Below are 26,194 nucleotides of genomic sequence, written 5' to 3' on the forward strand. Positions count from 1 at the left end.
TTCACTGTAAGGTCTACACCTGTTGTATTTGGCGCATGTGACAAATACAATTTGGTTTGAAGTAAAAGTAAAAGTTGGCAAAAATATAAATATTAAATTAAAGTACAAATACCCCCAAAAAACGACTTATGAGATGATTAATATTAGGCTGAAAAGTGGCGGAATTGCCCTTTAAATCACAAGACCTACTGCAGTCCGTTCCATCTGGATATGATCAGAGTACCACATTTTAGAAGTAACCGATACACTTTACCGTATTTATTAAATGCCCATATTCTTCCGCAGGGTCAGGGAGTATTTTCAAGAAATTGTTTTATAAACCTATGGATATTGCATTTAACCTAATTTGCGGTTTTGATTTATAATACAAGTGAAAATAGTAAAATATTATTATAAACTATTACATCTCCAAGTGTATCTCTTCGATTTATGCAGCGATATTTTCGACCTATATTTTTGGGAGTCCTACAGTCGGGAGTTATTATTTGGTGTCACTTAAACATGGCCACCGTAAAGAGTACGATACAACTTAAATTTTTTTGACCAGGTAGAACTCGCCATTTCGTGTTTTCTGACATAGCTAGTGTAAAAAAAAAATGTGTTTTTATGTTTTGCTGAACACTCATGTTAGTCTTTCCGGCTAGTCAGCTACGCCAGCTAAGGCATCTTGCTTTCTGTCGCGGCTGAAGAAAATAGAACCAGTTGGCAAGCAAAGCGAACGCTCGTCAGCCAGCAAGCTAGCTCGAGGAACTAGCCATTGCATCGTTTATTTTTGTCCAAAGCATTGGCTTTCTTGTGAAGATTTTGTGAAATTTTCTTGAAGAAGACTACTTGGAATTTGTTCCTGTTTTGGATTATGGATATTGGCTACATCTTCCCCCTATAATAATAGTAAAGGATTAAGTGTGGCAGTTAGCTGAACATTTTATTTGTGCGACAGCTGTCATTTGGAGAAAAGAAAGTGATCCATCATGCATTTGCAATGAAGCTGATCTCTACTGGATTTACATTTTGCATCCTTTTTTCAAATGGGTGATGTTAAACATCGGATTATTGGTTTATGCGTTCATGCTTTTTTTAACAGCGGTGGTATTGCTTTCGTAGCTAACATTGGCGTGGCCACCTAGCTAGTTAGCTACTTATCGTACAGAACAGAAGACTGAGCTAGCTAACTTATCTAACGTTAACTAGCTGAGTGACAGTTGGCGATATCATTATTCCTCACAAATACACTACAAAGTGATATAACTATATATCTCTTACAATTTTGGACATGAAGAAGATAACCTACTATTCATAATTTTAAAGGTAAGTTATTTTAGCTAGCTATTTCATGTACTCGCTAGCTTGCTACATCATTTTCGGATTTGCAGCGGCCGTTCGAGCCTAGTGTTTTTTTCGCCGCCTTGTTTGGTCCGAACGTTCGACCCAGCGAATCAGCCAAACTAGACATATTTTCTGCTAGAAAATACATTTAGACACGTGAACGCTTCAGTTGTGGATAAATGCAAGGCTAACGTGTGCTTTGAATCACCGCTGTTGATTCTGTATACTGTAATGTTATGTAGCTAGCGAACCTGTTAGCTAACAGTAAACTAGAAGTTGACCAGCTAAGTTAGCTACGCTCGTTTTGATCTCAGTATATTTATGTTGGAGGTCGTCTCATACCAAACATAATGCTAACTAAACTAGATAGCTATCTACATAGTTGGCAAACTTCTGTATTTGGGAAATGTAGCGAGTTAGCTCTAGCTAGTTGATTTGCTAGCCAAAACCTTTTATCCACATGCTAGTTAGCTAACGTTAGCTACCGGGTAGGTAGCTGTGGAATCATGCATGACTTCTAAAGTGACTTGACTTTGAAGTTGTAATGTTAACTAATTGTTAAAACTATCAGGCAGCCTTGCATATCAACACTATGTAGATGTTGACTAACGCTAACTCACATGTTCAATGGCTCAGCTAAGTTAGCTAATGGTAGCTACCTACCGTTACTAGCTAACTAGTCATTCAGTTACTTTGGCTGGCAATATAGGCAGTTGCATCCCATTTATCATTTATCAAATACCTTGATCATCATCCTATATCTCTGTATCCCGCAAAGTGGGATATCACTAGTCTATTAGTAGGCACATCATATTGTTACTCATTTGCAATGCCATGCAATAGCCAAACAAAGACTACAAAGAACCTAGGATGGCTAGCTAGTTAGCTTGTTTTGGCTGACTTGAGCATGCAGTTGCTTTGTGCTGTACGCTAGTTTAACAAAGGTAGCTAGCTAGCCCAGTGTGTCTGGGGGTACCCAACTGTGCCCACTGCCTTATGAAACCAATGTTCTTCCATGCTAATGTAGTTATCTCTGTAGAAACTAATATGCAACATTAAGATTCACTTTAAAGTCTACATATTTAGTCTGTTTACTATAATTGGTCACTACACTTTATTTTATTCCACTTTTTTTATCCAGTCATTGATCTACTTCACGCCCCAGCTTTTGGCCACCCACTTGTGCCTCCTCCTTATGGTCATAGGCTGAGTAGGGCTATAGTGAATCTTTGTCTTTCCAGAATCCATACTTTACCTATTTGTTATGTTTGTAACTGTGTACTTGTTCAAACTTGCTGTCAAGCCTATTGCTCTATAGGCAGGCAAGGGCACAGAATGTATCAGCCTACTTGTTTGTGTATGACAAAGACCACATTAAGGGCTGCTGTGATTACCTTTGGGAAGAATGGAATATCGATGTTAGGAAATTGGCTTACCAAAGACCATCCAATCAGGGGGCTCATCTAGGGTCTACATATTTTGCAGCAACCTACACGATTTGGAACAACCCCAAGCTCAACTTGTTGATACTGTGTCATTTGTTTTTTTTCTCTCCCATTGACTACATCTAGTCTTAGCTGAACTTCCCACACAAAAACTGCATTGGATGCCACAAGAGGTCAAATATAGGCTCAGTCACAGAATAACATCAAGCTGGTTTTGGAAAAGATTCAGCTCTCACACAGGTAGCTAGTTGATCTCAATCTCAAAATCAGTGCAAGGTTTCCCTGATGACACGATGCTGTATACGGTGCAGTGGAGGGATGGATCCTGGTCATGGCTAGCAGGAATGCAGATAATGTCAAATAAGGCACTTCTGGCATTAGCTGCATCCTGTCTAGTCAACCATGGATCCGGTGTAGTAGGCTAGTTCCAGGAAGAGACAGTGTGCCGGAAGAGATTCTCCCATTGGCAGTGTCCCTCAACTGTCTGAGAGAACAGGGTGTCAGACAAGCCCTTTAAAAGATCGGGATGACATCATCTTCAACAGACAGTCAGGCTGAGCTGAAAAGTCAATACACTTATGACTTTTTGTTCTCAGTGTTTGTCATAATAAAACAAATATGCCTACTGGTTTACAGTGTGTCCTCTCATGCTGTTACAATATGATACTGAACAGAGAACCACAGTGGAACAAACTAATTAATCCACTGTGGAACAAACAAATAGAGCAGGCTTATTTCAGTGGTAAGTAGAGGCAACTTCGGAGGCTGATAGGAGAGGAATGCAAGAACATAAGCGAGGCATCGAAGGACGAACGATCATCCAGACAGAGACATGAGGTCACAGTGTGGTGGTAGGTAGCTCAGGAAAGGAGAGAGTAGGTATGTGAACTCTTACATTGATAACACTAATGAATAGGTTGAACATTGCTTCAGCTGATAAGTGATTTTGAAGGACACCTAGAAAGGTCAGAGGTAAGTTTTAGGCATTTCCTCAAGAGTATCATATCTGGAAAAAGATATGCCACCCCTATTTTGGTAATAAGCTGAGGGATGGGCCTGAAGAAAAGTAAATTCTTTCAAATTCAAAGAGAGCTATGGATGCCAGAACTGACTGACAAAAAATGTGTTTTGACTGTTTTGATACTATAGTGTTTACATTTATACTGAAGAAAAATATAAACGCAACAATTTTAAAGATTTTACTGAATTATAGTTAATATAAGGAAATCAGTCCATGGATTTCACATGATTGGGAATACAGATATGCATCATAAAAAAAAAGTAGGGGTGTGGATCAGAACCAGTCCTCATCTCCTTCTTATAGAGTTGATCAGGATGTTGATTGTGGAATGTTGTCCCACTCCTTTTCAATGGCTGTGCGAAGTTGTTGGGAACTGGAACACGAGCATCCAGAGCATTCCTAACATGCTCAATGCGTGACATGTCTGGTGATTATGCATGCCAGGGAAGAACATTTTCAGCTTCCAGGAATTATGTACAGATCCATGCGACATGGGGCCATGCGTTATGCTGAAATATGAGGTGATGGCGACTGATGAATGGCACGGCAATGGGCCTCAGGATCTCGTCACGGTATTTCTGTGCATTCAAGTTGGCATCAATAAAATGCAACTGTGCTCGTTGTCCGTAGCTATGCCTATCCATATTGTAATCCCACTGCCACCATGGGACACTCTGTTCACAGCGTTGACATTAGCAAACTGTTCGCGCACACAACGCCATACACGTGGTCTGCGGTTGTGAGGCCAGTTGGACGTACTGCCAAATTCTCTAAAACGACATTGGAGGTGGCTTACGGTAGAGAAATTAACATTGAATTCTCTGGCAACAGCTCTGGTGGATATTCCTGCAGTCAGCATGCCAATTGCACGCTACCTCAACTTGAGTTATCTGTGGCATTGTGTTGTGACAAAACGGCACGTTTTAGTGACTTTGTCCCCACCACAACGTGCTTCTGTGTAATGATTTGTGCTTTTTAATCAGCTTCTTGATATGCTTCACCTGTCAGGTGGATGGGTTATCTTGGCAAAATATGAATGATCACTAACGGATGTAAACAAATTTGTGCACAACATTTGAGAAATATGCTTTTTGTGCGTATGGATTTTTTTATTTCAGCTCATGAAACATGGGACCAACACTACATGGTGCGTTTTATATTTTTGTTCAGTGTACTTTGTTTACAAACATTGGAGTAAAATAAGCATATATTTTGGGTTCTGATGGGGTACGACAGTTGAGGCATTTAAGTTCTGTTCTTCAAGAATCAATGGGTACATTCATTTATGTCTAAAAATGGATGTAGCATCTGCAGATTGCCCCTTTTTTTTAATAATCAATTGTGTAGAATAGATTCAACATTTGATCAGGGCAATGTGATAACTAGTCCTGGAGAGCGGCACATCTTATTCATACACAGGTTCCAAAGTACGTCAAGTAACCAAACCACATATTCAAACAGGCATGATTGTGCACTGATGCCTCTCTCTCCCTCCCTTCGAGAAGAATGTCATCAGAGGATAAGACTGTGGAGCCCTCTGACCAGGGACCCTCGCTGCCCTCCGGCAGTGCAGGGGCCACGTCCACAGGAAGCCCTGCCCAGACAGACAAGCGCCCCAGGGGCAGGCCGCGCAAGGATGCTGCCACAACCACCACCATTGCACCCCAGGCGCCACCCACATCCAAGACCAGGAAGAAGTATGTTGTTTATCCTCCATATCTTCACAATTCTATTGGTAATTTACAGTGCACATAGACTTGCCTGAGTCATCACAAACACTAAGTCATTCTTCTGTGAACTTAGTCTGCGTTTTGTTTGTGGTGTTAGAACTGGAAGCTATTCAAGTGGCTATAGAGCCCCACAGTGGAGGTGTCATAATACCCATAAAACCTAGCGGCCAAACGGAAATGGTTCCAATTGTTTTTCCACCATTACTTTTCCCCTACCATTACTTTTTCCCCATATGGGATTTTAGAAATACTTAAAATAAGGGCTGTGTTTCGTGTAGGCTTACCATGTCGTAACTTTTTGATAACCATGTAAATGTCTCTCGGACAAGGTGACACTTTTATCAATATATTCGTCTCTATTTACTCTCAGATTTGAAAATGGTAATTAGCATCAAATTAGACGCCATGTAAATCTCCAAATCCCTGCAAGCTCCTGCATGTCATCTCCAGCTGAACCCTTTGCTAACAGGTATTGTGTCAATTTAAAACTTAAACAAGACAGTTCACAGAATTGTCAATTTAAAGAAATGTAGCCAATTTATTCATTACTACATTTTAATTAACATTTCGATAGTTAATCCAAAGATTCTTACCTTTCCCTTGATTCGGCAGTCTCACCCATATCATAGTATTTGTGGTTCTTTATGATATGCTAATTAGCTTCTAATATGGCTTTCATTTTTGGGGTGTAAATACAGGCGAATATATTGATCAAAGTTACCTTGTCCTAGAGAGATTTACACTGTTATCAAAATGTTATGCCAGTGTAAGCCTACACGAAACACAGGCCTTATTGTAAGTGTTTCTAAAATCCCCTATGGGAAAAATGAATGGTAGAAAGACGATTGGAACCATTTCCCTGTTTAACCGCTAGGTTTTCTGGGTGTTATGACTCATACTGTGGGGTTCTATTCCCCTTCCCCAAAATGTGTTTAAACATTACACAGATACTATCCAAAGCTGTTCATCAGGCAAAGATCTAATTTTGCAGACCGTTATCCAGAGCTACTCTATGCATAGGGGGCTAAACAAATGTATAAATACAGGTAACTCAAGCACAAACCCTTTCCACGGTTTTATTGAATGCAGCAGTACCAACCTGCCTCATTTGTTATATCCATGGCAACACATAATGCAGCTCAGAGAGCCGAGCTGTGTAATATGATGCCTACAATTTATCTAACTCTGACTAATTTCATCTGGGGTCACCATATTAGGATATCGAGGAGATGGAGTGTGTGAGCAATCTATTATCAATCAATCATCCTAATGATATGTTTATGCCATGGCTATAAGGACAGCCGAGACAGGTCGCATTAGCTGATAGGTTGGTTGGTGGGAGTGGCAAAGCATGGGTGTAGGCCTACATGTCATTTGCCCCATTATTTACAGCATGCAAGTGATCCAAGGAATACATAGCCTATGCCTGCTATATGGTTGGGTTGTATTTCCCAGCATGCGCTGACGACCTCACTTGGTTCTTTCCAAGGTCTCCCTGGTTCCAGAATCAAGCGCTGGACGGCTGGTCAGGTTATCAGTGTGTTATTATGGTCAGTTGGGTTTGTGTGAGAGACAGTGCATCCGTTTTCTGGGACACTCTTGGCAGTGATAATGCTAAAGACCCATGGGACGGTGGAGGGAAGTATGCATTATTACCGATACTTGCATCTCAGGCAGCACCTTTCATCGAGGGGGAGGGGAAGCTTGCGGTATATATCTCAGATGACTCAATACCGGTATGTTGTTTATGCAGGAAGAGTAAGATTTGAAGTGTTCATATCAGGAGAATGAACAAATGTAGTCTAGAGCTAGTGATACTGTTTTGTCTTTGCAGCATGTATCAACTGGGCACTATTTTGATATAAATAGGACACAATGGGCTTCTCTTAGAAGTTAGCTATTTTGTTGACTGATTGGATACTGCGTTGAGTCACCCAGTCATCCACCACTCCAGTCCAGAATAGGGAAGTCTGTTCCAGGTTTTCTGGTCGGCTCCCTGAGAGCTGGAACTACTTACCACAGCATTATTTTCACCCTCCTTCTCTTTTTTCTCTCTCTCCTGATGGTGGGATCATGGGGAGAAGTTGGGGAGTTGGATGTTCCAGACCTTTAGGGTTTTTTGCCATTTCAAGAAAAGGCAAAAGAAAAGACTACACTTCGAAGGCTACATGAGAGCATAAGGACACTGCGCTATAGGCACAGCACGCTAGGAAGGTCACAGACAGGGTTATGACGGTATACAGTTGCGTCTGTACTAGACCTAAATGTCAGATATTAAGTGTAAATAAGTGTATTTATCATGAATGCCTTGGTGAATAATCAGACAGCCCTGGTAACTGTGGAGAAGGTGATATTCCATGCCAGTGAAGGTAGGTCAGATCAGATGCATCATCAACTTAATACAGGTTGACTTCATGGCTCGTGTGTATGTACTACCAATCTTCTGAATATGGCTGATATCTGACATTCATTTACGTCAGATGGACTCTACTCGAACAGACTTATCTATCGTTACTCAAACAGACGTATCTATCTGCTGTAGACGTTGGGCACCAGAGAAGCCCCTTACGGCCTCTCTCCTATCGCACAGTGACAGAGGGAGAGAGGAGCTGGAGATGTCTGGGGAACAGCGATGCATTTTTTACATTTATCCTGGTGTCTGTCTGCTCTACACCCCCGTGCCGTCATCACAGGGATGCTCCTGGGCTTTGAGGTCGTGGGTTACAACATTATGGAGCTCTTGTCACTGTTAGAGCTGGGCTTATTTTGGGCCTTATGGACTCTTAAATACGTGTTGCCGTGACTATGCCTCATTACAGAAATAAAGATCAGGGCTATCTAGTGTCTACTTCACTAATCATTTATTGATTTGGTACTTTCAGTTAGTATGGCTGTTTTTTTTGCTTCACTGTTTCCTGCCCAATGCAGAGGCTTGAACTGTGACATTTAGGTTTCCATCTTGTTGCTTCTTATCTGGAGTGGGAAGTCATTTGGAGGGAGGAGTTGACTTGGCAAACTGTCTGATTTGTGTTTTCTTTCTCCAGTGGCATCGAAAATTACCCCGTCCCCCTGCATCCTCCCCACTACCCCCGCAAAATGCTGGCTGCTCTCATTTAGACTGTGTTTGCTCTTCCCACTTAGTGGGCTCACTGCACGTGGTGCTGTTTAATTTGTATCCATGACAATTATCGCCTCGACATGGCCCTCAGATTGGGTTAAGACAGAACTCCTACTGGAGGATCCTGACACTGACAGATCTGTGTGTGTGTGTGTGCTGTTTATGCACTCTCCATCGATGTGTTTGTTAACTTTGCTCTGCAGACTGTTCATTTCAATAAAAAGAGGAAAAGGTAACATCACCTTGTTTGCAGGTCTGAGTTTTGACTGTAGCAACTATCTATGTGTCTTTAACTCTGCCCTAGTGTCACTTACAGATAAGTTGCCATCATCATCATCAAAGGAGACGTAGCCTAGAGGTGAAGGGTGGGGTAGGCTAGTGATGGTGTGAGAGGTGAAGGGTGGGGTAGGCTAGTGATGGTGTGAAGGGTGGGGTAGGCTAGTGATGGTGTGAAGGGTGGGGTAGGCTAGTGATTGTGTGAAGGGTGGGGTAGGCTCGTGATGGTGTGAAGGGTGGGGTAGGCTAGTGATGGTGTGAGAGGTGAAAGGTGGGGTAGGCTAGTGATGGTGTGAGAGGTGAAGGGTGGGGCTGGCTAGTGATGGTGTGAGAGGTGAAGGGTGGGGTAGGCTAGTGATGGTATGAAAGGTGAAGGGTGGGGTAGGCTAGTGATGGTGTGAGAGGTGAAGGGTGGGGTAGGCTAGTGATGGTGTGAGAGGTGAAGGGTGGGGTAGGCTAGTGATGGTGTGAGAGGTGAAGGGTGGGGTAGGCTAGTGATGGTGTGAGAGGTGAAGGGTGGGGTAGGCTAGTGATGGTGTGAGAGGTGAAGGGTGGGGTAGGCTAGTGATGGTGTGAGACGTGTAGTAAAGTCTCTTGAGCCACTCAACAGGAGGTCGAGTGTGATCTGAGTAGGGCCAAATTCCATCTATCGTGAGAAGATCACAAATCAGAGCATAAAATGCCGAAACTTCTTCCGTCCGCCTTCCACTGGTAGTTGGACAAGAGTCATTGGCCACCAGCTTGTTTAGGAGGTGGTAGCCTAATGATTTTAACCTGATTAAGTGAATATATTATCCAAATACATGTTTTGGGTGCTAGTCTAGGTCTCTAGTCCCATATACACTTCACAAAAATACAGGGATGGACAATAAGAATAAAACTGACGGGTTCAATGTCCTCCTTCTGATTGTACTAAGTAGCTGAAGCAATATGGCCTTTCTGTTCATTTGCAGCTTGTCTGTCTGAAGCACAACCTCTGGCCATATTACACCTCTCATCATCCAGATTGATCAACACATGTTTGTGTTTAGTCGTGTTATAAATCACTGGCTTGTTTTTACGTGATGTATTCTCCCATTGGGTTAAAATGTGGCTTGCTTATGTTCAGCAGTTACATTTCGATTAGGCCATAATAATTGTGTCATACCATTTGGGACTGAGAGTAATGGGCTTGGCTTTGGTTCTCATATGCTTCCCTGGTTTGATCTATGATGGGAGAATTTAGTTGGAAAGAAGATATCCCAGTCCTAGGCATTCTCAATAACAGATTTACCTCACAGTTCTTGTTTGGATGATCTCGCTAGCTACTATCAATCTATATTTAAGCAATAAGGCCCGAGATGTGGTATATGGCCACATCTCAAAAACCCTTGCTGTCTTGTTTCTATTATAAACTGGTTACCAATGTAAAAATAAATGTTTTGTCATACCTGTGGTATACGGTCTGATATACCACGGCTGTCAGCCAATCAGCATTCAGGGCTCGAACCACTCAGTTTATAATATAAATGTTTACCAGGTTTCTGTCTGATGTTGATGTTTGTACATTCAAGCTCATTGAAAGCAGGGAGGGAGAATCATGCTCCTAATTCTTGCCCTCTCCCGTTGCCCACCACGTTACCAGCAGCTTGCACCCACACTCTACCGCACCACTCCTCCTACTTCGCCTTTCCTTGCCCAGCGGCCTCAGTGCCTCCCTTTTAAGAATCAGTCATGGTTTTTTTTCTGCCGTTGTAATCCTTGGGCGGGCTGCCGAAACGTTTTTTTCGGGTTGCCCAAGTCCAAACAGTGTAAAAAAAATAAAAAATAAATGCTTTCAGTGCTAACATAAATGACTAAAACCAGATGTGAAGTATGTAGAAACGATAACTGACCTTTGCATATACCAAACTTTTGGACCACCTTCCTAATATTGAGTTGCACCCTCCCCTTTTGCCCTCAGAACAGCCTGAATTCGTCGGGGCAGGGACTCTACAAGGTGTAAAGCATTCCACAGGGATGCTGGCCCATGTTGACTCCAATGCTTCCCACAGTTGTGTCACGTTGGCTGGATGTCCTTTGGGTGGTGGAGCATTCTTGATACACACAGGAAACTGTTGTGTGAAGAACCCATCAGGGTTGCAGTTCTTTACGCAGTCCTTTTTAAAAAATATAATCGTTGAGAATTCACAATCACCAAAATAAAAGCTTAACAGTCAGGGAGAATAGAAAATTCTAAAAATAATTTATCGGTACTAATAACATCACACTAGCCATGGCAAAATGCATAGAATTGCAGAATACTAGCTTTTAAAACGGCAAACATTTCTCTCAGCTCCAAAAAACAATCTCATTACAAAATAATGCTTTTTATAAAACTGGTTGTTTGGATGCTGATTGGACGAGCAGCGTTTCAATCGGTGCTGTGTTAGCCGTCACAACACACCTATGCCTGCTAACCGTTACTGTTTGTCCAGACCTGCAATCGTCTAACTAGCAATCATACCACACACAAAATCATTCAAAGTTGCACCAATTTTCAATATGAATCCACAAGAACAAATAATATTTGTAGAGTCTAGCTGATTGGCAGAGGAGAGGCCAGGTGTGTCATTGCGCATGAAATAACAGTGAGGCACGCTGCTCAAAAAGCTCCCCTATTGATCTTGTTTAGGGACAGTACAATCATCCTACGTAGGCTAGCCTACAACACCACAATGCAATGAATAATTGCATTATTGTTTTCAAGTGAGTACAACATTCTACAATAGGCTGCAGTGAAAATGCTATTTGAATAACTGCGCAAATGCCCTTTCAGTTGTGGGTCTACTCTCGACAGTTTATTAGGTCTAGAAAGGGTCAGTGGCAGGCAAGTCTGGCTCTCTTTTTATTTCTGATACTGAGATGCGCTTTCTCTTGCGGATCATCAATTTCCCAAGTCGTCCTATAATAATGTGGCCACACATCCCCCAAGCAGGCCCAATTAGGCCTATTCAGGAAAGCTTAACGTGCGCTCTGCCTTCTCTCCAATCAAATCAAATTGTATTTGTCACATATGCCGAATACAATAGGTGTAGACTTTACAGTGAAATGCTTACTTACAGTTGAAGTCGGTAGTTTACATACACTTAGGTTGCAGTCATTAAAACTTGTTTTTCAACCACTCCACAAATTTCTTGTTAACAAACTATAGTTTTGGCAAGATGGTAAATAGTGTGGTCTACAGCTTAGCATGAGATACTCTACCTCAGGTGAGCAGAACCTCGAGACTTCCTTAGATTTTGTGCACCAGCTGTTGTTTATAAATATACGTAGGCCACCGCCCCTTGTTTTATTAGAGGCTGCTGTTCTATCCTGCCGAAAAAGCTGAAAACCCGCCAGCTGTATATTAATCATGTTGTCGTTCAGCCGCGACTCGGTGAAACATGAGCTATTACGGTTTTTAATGTCCCGTTGGTAGGATATACGTGCTCGTAGCCACGATTTTAAAAATAGCTATTTTTATTTCTCAACTGTTAATTGTAGCGCTGCTCCGATTTGAAGGTTGGGGGTTTGCCTGTCCTTGCAATTAATGTTAGCTTGCGCTTGTTAACATTTAGCTAGTGTCCGCTATGTAAATTCACTAGTATTTTATTTGTGTGTGTATGTGTGAGATATACAATCTCAGCAAAAAAAGAAACGTCCTCACTGTCAACTGCGTTTATTTTCAGCAAACTTATTAACATGTGTAACTATTTGTATGAACATAACAAGATTCAACAACTGAGACATAAACTGAACAAGTTCCACAGACATGTGACTAACATAAATTTAATAATGTGTCCCTGAACAAAGGGGGGATCAAAATCAAAAGTAACAGTCAGTATCTGGTGTGGCCACCAGCTGCATTAAGTACTGCAGTGCATCTCCTCGAGATGTTACCCCACTCTTCCACCAAGGCACCTGCAAGTTCCCGAACATTTCTGGGGGAATGGCCCTAGCCCTCACCCTCCAATCCAACAGGTCCCAGACGTGCTCATTGGGATTGAGATCCGGGCTCTTCGCTGGCCATGGCAGAACACTGACATTCCTGTCTTGCAGGAAATCACGCACAGAACGAGCAGTATGGCTGGTGGCATTGTCATGCTGGAGGATCATGTCAGCATGAGTCTGCAGGAGGGGTACCACATGAGGGAGGAGGATGTCTTCCCTGTAACGCACAGCGTTGAGATTGCCTGCAATGACAACAAGCTCAGTCCGATGATGCTGTGACACACCGCCCCAGACCATGACGGACCCTCCACCTCCAAATCGATCCCTCTCCAGAGTACAGGCCTCGGTGTAATGCTCATTCCTTCAACGATAAACGCGAATCCGACCATCACCCCTTGTGAGACAAAACCGCAACTCGTCAGTGAAGAGCACTTTTTGCCAGTCCTGTCTGATCCAGCGACGGTGGGTTTGTGCCCATAGGCGTCGTTGTTGCCGGTGATGTCTGGTGAGGACCTGCCTTTCAACAGGCCTACAAGCCCTCAGTCCAGCATCTCTCAGCCAGTTTTCAGCTGTGCTAACATAATTGCAAAAGGGTTTTCTAATGATCAATTAGCCTTTTAAAATGATAAACTTGGATTATCTAACAACAACAACAGCAACACATGACAACACAGCATGGTAGCAACACAACATGGTAGCATAATGGTACAAACATTATTGGGCACAGACAACAGCACAAAGGGCAAGAAGGTAGAGACAACAATACATCACGCAAAGCAGCCACAACTGTCAGTAAGTGTCCATGATAAAGTCTTTGAATGAAGAGATTGAGATAAAATTGCAGCGAACTGAAAAGAGGAGTGACCCAGGGATGTGTGTGCTTTGGGGACCTTTAACAGAATGTGACTGGCAGAACGGGTGTTGTATGTGGAGGATGAGGGCTGCAGTAGATATCTCAGATAGGAGGGAGTGAGGCCTTAGAGGGTTTTATAAATAAGCATCAACCAGTGGGTCTTGCGACGGGTATACAGAGATGACCAGTTTACAGAGGAGTATAGAGGTGCTGAAAGAAGGGAGCATGGCAGCACCGGCGGCTCGATACTGGGTTACCTGAAGTTCCACGCGGATGGAAGTCGTCATGTTGGAGGACATGAAGATGGCGAGATGAAGCGAGGCAGAAAGAAGGGCGCGAGGTGCAAACCCGAACCAACCTACGAAATACAAGCAGAGTACTTTGTCCTTTGGGTCAAGTACAGGAGAGAGAAATGCATGGAATACTGCAGTCTACCGGGAATTGTTGTTAGCTAGCTAGCCAGGTAACATGGTACACCTTGGCTCTGCACACATTTGGATGGCACAAGAAAAATTGAGGGATAAGATGGCCTACTCAGATGCTTCAAAGGTAGGATGCATATGCCTAATCAATGTAATTTTAAGATTCATCTGGTGTTTGTCGTTCTGTTTTGGTGGCTAACTTTTGGGAGCAGTGTGTGCGGGTGAGAGAGAGAAGTGTGTGTGTGTGTGTAAGGAAGGAAGCGTGTGTAAAGTTGTCTGAAGAGTAGGCTAAAGATGGTTTCCTATAGGCCTAGTGTGTTTTCCTCTTACTGTACAATCAAAATGCACGTCATTGTCATGCAGATCATTTTGCATTCATATCCCTTTCAATATTCTAACTGCCAAATCACAGGTCGGCCTTTGGATATGAGCAAGTCAGCTATTTTCTGTAGTACAGCTTTTTACATTATACTGTGAAAAGTACAGTGTTTCCTCTAATTAATAAAAAACTAGACGGGGAGAATCTAAAATTCCGAAAGATGTCACGGCGTGGGCCCCACATTGATTTTGTTATGAGTCGCTCAGATAGCATAAGAACATGGCATAAGCCATGGCAAAATGGGTAGAATTGCAGGAGTTTTGCTTTAAAACAGCAATATTTTGTCTCTGCAGCCAAAAGGGCCTCTAAAATGTGAGGTCAGAGTTCGCTCCATTGACCACAGCTGTGGTATCACAATACTATTCGTGACACTTGGCCTGGTATTACATTGTTAGTCAAATTTTGGTATTCTGAAAATAGGGAAATTTTCTTGTATTTTACACAGATTTTTTTGCAAGTTTACGTGCAAACATTTTGTCACCTTTTTGGGCCCTCACCAGTTTGCATCCTTGTCTTTCTCGCTCGCTCTCTCAGGGGGCGTGCAAGAGGGAGAGCGGTTGTGGAGGAGGAGGAGGACAGCAGCATGGACGGGACGGAGGCAGACACAACAGGTGAGTCAGTCTTCCTCTCCCTCTCCTATGTGAGACCTATATAGTCTATTTTGAGCTCCAGCTGAGCTGAGAGCTGACACATCCTGTCTCATAGGAGCTCTCAGGGGGCAGTGGAGTGGTTCCCCCCCAATCCTGGAGAGGGAGGGATGAGAGCATGCAGATATCTGAAGACTTCCAGTCATTGTTGCAAAGCTAGTTAGCATTGGCTCGCAAAACTGCCTGTAACTTTCTTCATACTGGACACAGAGACACAAAAATTCTTGAGAATATCTGACTCTCCCTCTCTTTGCTTTCCCTCCCTCTGCCCTCTCCTTTCTGGATTTCCCCTCTCTCTCCTCTCCCCCTTCTCTCTCTCCCTGCTCTGAGATTGGCATAGAGAGGTGCAGAGCAGGAGGGAGCCCAAGGCTAATGCCCTCTAAAAGCTTTTCAAAATCCCATCACTCTTCCCCCAGCCCATTTAGATGCTTCTCTATGTGTGTACATCACGTGACCTGCCCCCAGTTCCCATACAGCTCAGAGCTGTCATGGACTTGGGCTATCTATGTACAGGGCATTTGAAAAGTATTTAGACCCCTTCCCTTTTCCACGTTTTGTAAAGTTACAGCCTTATTTAGATTCTTTTTTATCCCCTCATAAATCTACACACAATACCCCATCATGACGATACCTTATTTACATAAGTATTCAGACCCTTTGATCATCCTTGAGATGTTTCTTCAACTTGGAGTCCACCTGTGGTAAATTCAACTGATTGGAAACTACTTGGAAAGGCACACACCTGTTTATATAAGGTCCCATAGTTGTCAGAGCAAAAACCAAGCAATGAGATTGAAGGATTTTTTTTCCCAGATCTGGGAAAGGATACCAACACATTTCTGCAGCATTGAAGGTCCCCAAGAACACAGTGGCATCCATCATTCTTAATTGGAAGAAGTTTGGAACTGCCAAGACTGGCCAAACTGAGCAATCGGGGGAGAAGGGCCTTGGTCAGGGAGGTGACCAAGAACCCGATGGTCACTCTGACCGAGCTCTAGAATTCCTTTGTGGAGATGGGAGAACCTTCCAGAAGGACAACCATCTCTGCAGCACTCCACCAATCAGGCCTTTATGGTAGAGTGGCCAGACTGAAGCCACTCCTCAGTAAAAGGCACATGACAGCCCACTTGGACTTCGCCAAATGATACCTAAAGGTCTCTGACTATGAGAAACAAGATTCTCTGGTCTGATGAAACAAAGCTTGAACTCTCTGGCCTGAATGCCAAGCGCCACATCTGGAGGAAACCAGGCACCATCCCTACGGTGAAGCGTGTTGACAGCATGTTGTGGGGATGTTTTTCAGTCGCAGGGACTGGGAGACTAGTCAGGATCGAGGGAAAGTTGAATGGAACAAAGTACAGATATCCTTAATGAAAACCTGCTCTAGAGCGCTCAGGACCTCAGATTGTGGCGAAGGTTCACCTTCCAACAGGACAGCAACCCTAAGCACACAGCCAAGACAACGCAGGAGTGGCTTTGGGACAAGTCTCTGAATGTCCTTGAGTGGCCCAGCCAAAGCCGGGACTTGAACTCAAACGTTTTTTTCAGATCTCTGAATCTCCATCCAACCTGATCTCTGGATCTCCATCCAAACTGATCTCTGGATCTCCATCCAACCTGATCTCTGGATCCCCATCCAACCTGATCTCTGGATCCCCATCCAACCTGATCTCCATCCAACCTGATCTCTGGATCCCCATCCAACCTGACAGACCTTGAGAGGATCTGCAGAGAAGAATGGGAGAACTCCCCAAATACAGGTGTGCCAAGCTTGTATTGACATACCCAAGAAGACTCGAGGCTGTAATCGCTGACAAAGGTGCTTCAACAAAGTACTGAGTAAAAGGTCTGAATACTTATGTAAGTGTGATATATCATTTTTTTAATATATACATTTGCAGAATTTCTAAACTTTTCTTGCATTATGGGGTATTGTGTGTAGGTTGATGAAGAACAAACAATTTAATCAATTTTAAAATAAGGCTGTAACTTCACAAAATGTGGAAAAGGGGTCTGAATACTTTCCAAATGCACTGTGGTTGGACGGTGCTATATAGTTGGGAGTGATTTGTCTTCTCTCAGCCCTAGAGCTTGTAGGCGTTTCAAAGGGTGTGTGTGCATGCATTTGGGAGTGGGATATGTTATTTTATCTTGCTTAAACAATGGGTATGGATTTTTTTTTTGGTCGACGTTCCCAATTTTTATGAACAAGTTACACCATCACGATTGTTATTTATCTCACCGGCTGGCTTCTAGAGCTCCAATAGGGGTGTTCTGGTGAATGGAGTCGGACTGCATTACTGTCTGCTTTCTCTTCAGGCAGTTGGAACTAAAGGATCTTCACTCGCAATGTGTCTTTGCAATAGTCGTGGCCCTTTGTTGTGTGCACAACTGAGTTCAACAACAGAAAAAGTCAACACTGAGGTCGTGACATGACCTTTAGTACCAATCCTTCCTGTGTCTGTCTGACTCCTTTCATGACACCATGTGTTTGGGTCACATTACCTTTCCTTTCATGCTTGTTGCCATAGTAATTGTCTCAATAGGTTATTAATACATTGCTGACCTTCAAACCTAAACAATGAACATACCTTGGAGAAGACCTTTGACCTTTGGGACTAAATACATCTATTTAACCCCTAATTGCCAGTGGCATTGACATGTTAGCTAAATGCTCATCAAAACTACAAACCACCAATAGATGCAATGTAACTACAAGTGCAGGCCAGCCACAGACATGTCAAAACTCAACCAAAACCCCAAACCACTGAGGTTACTTGTCCAATGTTCAAAGTGTCTGTGTAAAAGGCCATGGCCACTATTCAGGTTTCTAATAACCCTCTGTTCTGTTTGTCTGAAGTGATGTGAGTAATTGGTGTTTTTGTCGACGTTGTTATTGTCGCATGTGACTGGAAATCTGCCTGTGGGCTCCCCTTGGGTTTACTGCAATCAGCACTCCAGCATATGCTCTCCATATTCCCACCATCATCCCTTTCTCTACCTAAGGGTGTTTCTGTTTCTGACCTGGAACTGAAGACAACCTTCCAGTCCTCTGTCAACCCGTGTCGATCACAGACTTAATGCCTGTATTCACATCTGATCTGACATTTGGTAGATGGATCATCACTTCAGGGCACAGATGTACACGACTGATAGGAATCTATGGAAATGTACCGGTTAGATTCTATGCCTAGATATTCATGCTTCTCTGCCTCTAAACCCCATCCTCTGTGTCTTTGCACCATCAGATACTCCAGCCCAGCAGCAGGTGGACAGTGTGGAGGTGGTTACCACTGCGGGTCCGGGGGAGGCCGAGGAGAAGCCCCACTCTCCCCACATCCAGAACCCTCAGACTGGGGATGCAGCCGAACCCTCAGCCGCTGGCCCTGCTACTACCAGAGGAGCCAGAAGCAGGTCAGTCAGAGAGGCCTACGTCAAGTCTTCATGTTTGTATGCTGTCTGTCTGTATGTTTGTGTATATTTGTTAATGAGATATGTATAGGGTCCGTCTGTCAGTATACATGCATATAGGCTTCTCTGCTTGCATGCCTATTCTCGTTAATGCACAAACACAAATGCACAGCGCACCCCCCCCAGGTGTCACTCTGTTAAAGGTTGTAATCAATCTCCCAGACTGACTGCACTGTCGATGTTGCTGATGGAGGGGCAGTCAGGCCAGACAGGCAGAATCTCTCCAGGGATCGTATTCATCTTATTAACAAGCCTATCTCCTCTAGAAGCCAACCTGATAAATATTTGCTGCCTGCGCTGGTCTGATCTGCCTGGCTCGCTTTACTTTCTCCCTCACACACTGACTCCCAGCCTCTCTGCCTATCTCTCTATGGTGGCTCGAGATCCTCTGTTTTGGACCCTCGAATACATGGCTGTGGCTTGATCAGTTGATTGAGTATAGGTTGATCAAAGGTCTATGTGTAACTTTCAATTCCGACAGATTTTTGTTGTAAGAATATATTGCCATGTGTGTGTACAGTATGTGCGTGTACTTGCTTTGCTTGCACCTGACCAGGCCATACAAAGATAATTAATTCACGACCAGCCAGTGACCATTTCCATCTTTGTCATTTAGCAGACGCTCTTATCCAGAGCGACTTACTGTAGTGAGTTCATACATTTTCCTACTTTTACGTACTGCATGCATAGCTGAATGTCCCATATATAATTAACTCTCTCGCTCTCTCTCGCTCTCTCTCGCTCTCTCTCGCTCTCTCTCTCGCTCTCTCTCGCTCTCTCTCGCTCTCTCTCGCTCTCTCTCTCTCTCCTCTCTCAGTGAGCAGCTCTGTGCCTTCTGTTACTGTGACGGCCGCAGTCTGCTGGGTCAGGGGGATCTCCGAGTGTTTGACTCCTCGCCTGGATACGAGCGCAACGCGACAGGCGGAGTAGGCCAGTCCAACGACCACAGGAAGGCCAGCAAAGGCCAAGGCAGCGCTGACAGCGGTGGTGACAGAACCACTAAGCCCAGTGACTCGGCCGGAGAGGCCAGCTCAGGACAGAGGGGCACACAGGAGTAAGTAGAGCTGGCTGGCAAAGGGTCTGGCTGAGCAGGGACGGTGAGATCTGTGATGGCCTCTGTAGCCGGTTAATGAGCTGTATGTAAACGAGAGCTGGCCTGGTCTGGCTGAGCAGGGACGGTGAGATCTGTGATGGCCTCTGTAGCCGGTTAATGAGCTGTATGTAAACGAGAGCTGGCCTGGTCTGGCTGAGCAGGGACGGTGAGATCTGTGATGGCCTCTGTAGCCGGTTAACCTCTTGGGGCTAGGTGGGACGCTAGCGTGCCACCTGTGGTGCACTCCATCAACAGCAGGTGCATTTCAAGAGCGGCAAATTTGAATCCAAATAAATGTCAAAATTCAAATTTTTCAAAAATACAACTATGTTACACCATTTGAAAGATAAACATCTCCTTAATCTAACCACGTTTTACGATTTCAAAAAGGTTTTACGGCGAAAGCATAAATTTAGAGTATGTTAGGACAGTACATTTACAAGAGTTGTGTGTAATGTTTTGTCAAGTCAAAGACAGGGTCACCAAAACCATAAAACCAGCTAAAATGATACACTAACCTTTTACAATCTCCATCAGATGACACTCCTAGGACATTATGTTAGACAATGCATGCATTTTTAGTTCTATCAAGTTCATATTTATATACAAAAACAGCGTTTTACTATGGCATTGATGTTGAGGAAATCGTTTCCCTCCAATAACCGCAGTCAAGTCAGCGTCAGAAATTAAATAATTAAAATTAGAAAACATTGTTAAAATATTATATTGTCATTTAAAGAATTATAGATTTACATCTTTTGAACGCAATCAACTTGCCAGATTTAAAAATAACCTTACTGGGAAATCACACTTTGCAATAATCTGAGCACTGTGCCCAGAAAAATACGCGTTGCGATACAGACTAGACGTCATGTTGGGGAGATCTAAAATCGAAAATACTATGTAAATAATCCATTACCTTTGATTCTCTTCATCAGATGTCACTTCCAGGTATCACAGGTCCATAACGAATGTAGTTTTGTTCAAAAAAGCTCATCATTTATGTCCAAAAATCTCCGTCTCGTTAGCACATGATGTAAGCCAGCCGGACTTCTCGTCATGAACGAGGGGAAAAAATATATTTCCGTTCGTTCAAACATGTCAAACGTTGTATAGCATAAATCATTAGGGCCTTTTTAACCAGAACATGAATAATATTCAAGGTGGACGAATGCATAGCCTTTTATAACGTATTGGAACGAGGGTACCCAACATGAAGTAGCGCCAGGTGTCTAATGGGACATCACCGTTCCATGGCTCTTGTTCGGTCAGATCTCCCTCCAGAAGACTCAAAACACTTTGTAAAGGCTGGTGACATCTAGTGGAAGCAATAGGAAGTGCCAAAATATTCCTAAACCCCTGTGTCTTTCAATGGGATAGCTTTAAAGTCAATACAACACATCAGGTATCCACTTCCTGTCAGAAAATGTCTCAGGGTTTTGCCTGCCAAATGAGTTCTGTTATACTCACAGACACCATTCAAACAGTTTTGGAAACTTTAGAGTGTTTTCTATCCATATATAATAAGTATATGCATATTCTAGTTACTGGGTAGGATTAGTAACCAGATTAAATCGGGTACATTTTTTTTATCCAGACGTGCAAATGCTGCCCCCTAGACCCAACAGGTTAATGAGCTGTATGAAAACGAGAGCTGGCCTGGTCTGGCTGAGCAGGGACGGTGAGATCTGTGATGGCCTCTGTAGCCGGTTAATGAGCTGTATGAAAACGAGAGCTGGCCTGGTCTGGCTGAGCAGGGACGGTGAGATCTGTGATGGCCTCTGTAGCCGGTTAATGAGCTGTATGAAAACGAGAGCTGGCCTGGTCTGGCTGAGCAGGGACGGTGAGATCTGTGATGGCCTCTGTAGCCGGTTAATGAGCTGTATGAAAACGAGATCTGGGCTCTGCTGCTACTGTCCAATACAGACGCACAGACTTTGAGTGAGAAACATGACACATGAGCATAAAAACAAAGGAACACGTATCAAATGAAGATGAAGAATGAAGATGTGTGTGCAGTGTCGTTATAGGACGTGATTTAGCTGGCAGCTGAGATCTGTAATCTCAGAGTTGATGTGTGGAATAAGTGCTTTGTGTATTTCAGAGGAAGGGTCTGAGTGCCTATATGAATGCTAGCACTCTGCTCTTGAAGGCTAAATTGGTGCCGCTCTGCTCCACCTTAGCAAGCCTTTTCTGCCTACTGTGGTCCCCAGGGGCCCTATGATGCCACGTAGAGTAGCTCTAACACGTGAGCGTTTGCACTGTGTGTGTGTGTGTGTGTGCGGCGCGTGCGCTGTACATTTGTGTGTGTGCGTACTGTGCACTGTGCCAACAAAGGAACCTCCCTGGACGTGTTTTGGACAGCTGCCTAATTTGTTTTGGCTCTTTTGGAGCCAATAGAGCATCTCCCTGGGGTCCCTGTGACGTAATGTAATGTGCAGAGAGAGCAGAGCACTAACACACACACACCGCAACTCCCCTGGCAGCGGGCTAACGCCAGCCAAGCATTGTTGTGTTGGAGCAGTGTGATTGGCCATCGGGTCTCTAGACTTGACTGGTCCATGGAGAGAGAGTGCGGGTGGGGAGAGGGAGAGGGAGAGAAACAGAGGATGTGGAAGAGGGAGGAGGAGGACCATATAAACAAAAAGGATGGTGGCATCTGTATTTATTATGGATCCCCATTAGCTGTTGCCAAGGCAGCAGCTACTCTTCCTGGGGTCCAGCAAAATGAAGGCAGTTATACAATTTAAAAAACATTACAATGCATTCACAACAGATTTCACAACACATTAAGTGTGTGCCCTCAGGCCACTACTCTACTACCACATATCTACAACACAAAATCCACGTGTGTATAGTGTTTTTTTTAATCGTGCGTCTCTTCTTAGTCCACGCTGTTCCATAAGGTGCATTGAATACTAAACCTATATTGCACAATATATAAACTCCTGTCAGAAGAGCCATAACAATGACAAGGCATTTACAGGGAATATGATTCTAACTTTCTCCATCATCATCATCATCATCATCATCCTAGACCTCAGTCTTTCCGTTTTTGGCTGTTTGTGTGTTTACTGTTTACTGAAACCAACTAGGGTCCTTATAAATGCTAATTCCCTCTCGCCACATTTTCCGCATGCTTTGCGGCTCACTAGAGCAAGCCATGGACTCTGGGAACCGCTTCCCTTTCAGCAGATTTTATGAGACTGAACAGCCAGCCTCTTGTGTGTCACAGCCAAATAATACGACCCCCTCCCACCCCCTTTTTCTCCTCTTCTGCTCTCTCCCTCTCCTCTCTGCATTAGTTCTTCTCCTTAATCCTTTACGGTCTTCTCCTCCCAGGTTGCTTCACTTTGCTTCATCAACTGTTTCTACCTCTGCCTCATCTCCAGTTGTCTTTGCCCATCTCTCTCTTCATCTCTCTTCCAGTGGAGCTGAGAGCTATGGGGAGTTACCAGACCCAGACAAGGCAAGCAGGTTCTGGGATGAGCTGGCTCAAGTGGGCCTCCCAGGAGACGTGGACATCCAGTCTCTCTTTGAGGAGTCGGGGCAGTGCTGGGCGCATCACCGCTGTGCATTATGGTCGCAGGGTGTGTGCGTGGGCGAGGGACAATCACTGCTCAACGTGGACAGATCCATCGACTCAGGTAGCACAGAGGTGAGCAGCCCACATTCCACTCCTGATAAAACATGTCTATAAAGTGAATGGGATTATACTCTAGAGCAGTGGTATTCAAACTTTTTCAGTGTGGACCACATTTTTTCCCCCCAAGAATTTCTTGCAAGCCCATCCCAAATCTAATGACACAACCTTAGTCTGTAAGGTTTTTACATCAACAAATTACCTTCAATTCACTGCATTTTCATCTCTTATCAAAATGAAAAGAAACCAATAAATACATTTACTCAATAAAAATATTTTTCAAATTCTCTTTCTCAACGTTTTTATAATCTGTACTCTTAATTTTGTGTTCCCCGACTTTGAATACCACTGCTCTAGAGAATAGGATTTTAACTGTCTCGTGAGTTGTCAGTGTCTACAGTAAATACAGTAGGACTTTGCACTGGCTTATGAAGATGCCTTAACAGTGTGTCCATAGTGAATAAGAGTTAACATGGGGCCTGTAATGAATGACAGCAGCAGGAAGGGGGTGTTCCAGTGAGAGACTGATAGGGAGGGGGAGAGAGGAGGAGGGGGGAGGGAGAGACTGGTGAGGTGTTGGATCAGGCCGGCTGGTAAAGGTCGCCCCTGGCAGCACTGCTCTCTCCTCTCTCAGCTGTGAAATGGAAAAGGTCATGCCACTCAACAGTGAAGGCTGTATAGAGTCATGGTGGCTTAGCTCGGTGCCTACTGTAGCATTAGCACCAACACAACTCACAGACCCCTGACTGGGTGGTTGCGTCCCAAATGGCACCCTATTCCCTATATAGTGCACTACTTTTGACTTGGGCCTACAGGGAATAGGGATCATTTGGGGCACATCCCATATGTCTGGCACCCCCCTTGCCTGCTAGACCATCAGCAAATCACCAGCTCCTTTTCAAGTGTCTAAACATCCATCCCCCTTCATCTGCAATGGTTGGAAAAGACTTGAAGTGTGATAGCAATATGCTGGAAGCTCATCAGTAGGCTGGCTTTCGCCTGGTCAGTTTGTTCAGATCATGGCAGATGAATGCGCGGAGACATGACTCAGTGTGTTTGGGGAATAACTTCTGAGGGAATCTAAAGTTCTATTAGCATATGATATGACACTCTGGAAGGGAAGTGTTAGCATCAATGGGCTAATCATGGTGTGACAAAGGGAACGTTTTTGATCTGGAAGAACTGAGAGCATTGATGGATCGTTTTAAAGGAAGCATGAAAGGATGGGGGAACCACGGACTTGCATGAGCAATGCTGCATTCTGTGGACAATACTTTAGAGAGGTCTTCCTTTGAAATCCTTTGTCCTTTGTTGTAGGAGTTTTTCATTTTGTCTGTAGATGCTGTAAGGGACTGGATTACCAGATTGTATCAATTTTAATCTAACTCAGTTTAGAGCATGTTACTGTAAAAGCACTTTGTCCTGGAGGCACATCCAGAGCACTCCTAGTGGCCAGTGATTTTAATGCAGGGAAACTAAAATCCGTTTGACCTCATTTCTACCAGCATGTCACCTGTGCAACTAGAGGCAACAAAACACTTGATCACCTTTAGTCCACACAAAGAAATCCATACAAAGCTCTCCCTCGCATTCCATTTGGCAAATCTGACCATAACTCTATCCTCCTGATTCCTGCTAAGAAGCAAAAACTCAAACAGGAAGTACCAGTGATGCACTCAATACGGAAGTGTTCCAATGAAGCGGATGCTACGCTACAGGACTGTTTTGCTAGCACAGACTGGAATATGTTCCGGGATTAATCTGATGGCATTGAGAAGTACACCTCAGTCAGAGGCTTAATTAATAAGTGCATTGACGACGTCGTCCCCACAGTGACCGTACGTACATATCCCAACTAGAAACCATGGATTATAGGCAACATCCGCACTTAGCTAAAGGCTTCTGCCTCTGCTTTCCAGGAGTGGGACACTAACCTGGATGCTTATAAGAAATCCAGCTACAACCTCTGAGCCATCAAACAGTAAAAACTTCAATACAGGATGTGGCAGGGCTTGCAAACTATCATGGATTACAAAGGGAAACCTAGCCGCGAGCTGCCCAGTGAGTACCGGACGACTGTGTGATCTCGCTCCCTGTAGCCGACGTGAATAACACCTTTTAAACAGGTCAACATTCACAGGGCCAGATGGATTACCAGGACGTGTACTCCGAACATGCGCTGACCAGCTGTCAAGTGTCTTCACTGACATTTTCAACCTCTCCCTGACCCAGTCTGTTATACCTATATGTTTCAAGCAGACCACCATAGACCCTGTGCCCAAGAATGCCAAGATAACCTGTCTAAATGACAATCACCCTGTAGCCATGAAGTGCTTTGTGGCTGAGGGGCATTGCTGCTGTCGGGTGCTTTAAAAAATGTTTTACAATGCAATCATCTTAAAGAATGGGATGGTTATTTTTCAAATGATTGAATAAATGTGTCATGTTGCCTCTTGTTGTCACCACAACTCTGAGGGGCTTTTTGCACATGAAATGCTTTGAAAGGCTGGTCATGACTCACAACACCATCCCAGACACCCTGGACCCTCTCAATTTGCATACAGATCGACAGATGGTGCATTCTCTATTGCACTCCACACTACCCACTCCCACCTGGATAAGAGGAACACCTATGTGAGAATGCTGTTCATTGACTACAGCTCAGCATTCAACACCATAGTGCCCTCCAAGCTCATCGCTAAGCTCAGGACCCAGGGACTGAACACCTGCCTGTGCAACTGGATCCTGGACTTCCTGATGGGCCGCCCCCAGAGAGTGAGGGTAGGCAACAACACATCCGCCAAGCTCGCCCTCAACAC

General features: G+C 44.0%; 1 protein-coding gene across 7 annotated transcripts in view; it reads left to right on the plus strand.

The window, feature by feature from the left end:
* The first annotated feature begins 297 nt into the window (after nucleotides 1-297).
* The window catches only part of LOC106599252 (histone-lysine N-methyltransferase 2C), a 146,666-nt gene continuing 120,769 nt past the window's right edge, over nucleotides 298-26,194 (plus strand). For 4 of the 7 annotated variants that reach the window (XM_014190382.2, XM_014190383.2, XM_014190385.2 and 1 more), the window contains exons 1-6: nucleotides 299-1,308; nucleotides 5,298-5,489; nucleotides 15,056-15,132; nucleotides 18,417-18,582; nucleotides 19,457-19,693; nucleotides 23,162-23,390. In XM_014190382.2, coding sequence (XP_014045857.2) covers nucleotides 5,299-5,489; nucleotides 15,056-15,132; nucleotides 18,417-18,582; nucleotides 19,457-19,693; nucleotides 23,162-23,390 — 900 coding nt within the window. In that variant the 5' untranslated portion in view covers nucleotides 299-1,308; nucleotide 5,298. Of the gene's footprint in view, nucleotides 1,309-5,297; nucleotides 5,490-15,055; nucleotides 15,133-18,416; nucleotides 18,583-19,456; nucleotides 19,694-23,161; nucleotides 23,391-26,194 lie in introns of all 7 variants that reach the window. The other 3 variants (XM_014190384.2, XM_045714703.1, XM_014190387.2) reach the window with 2 other exon arrangements.

This window comes from Salmo salar, chromosome ssa03, assembly GCF_905237065.1.
Source record: "Salmo salar chromosome ssa03, Ssal_v3.1, whole genome shotgun sequence".
NCBI lineage: Eukaryota > Metazoa > Chordata > Actinopteri > Salmoniformes > Salmonidae > Salmo > Salmo salar.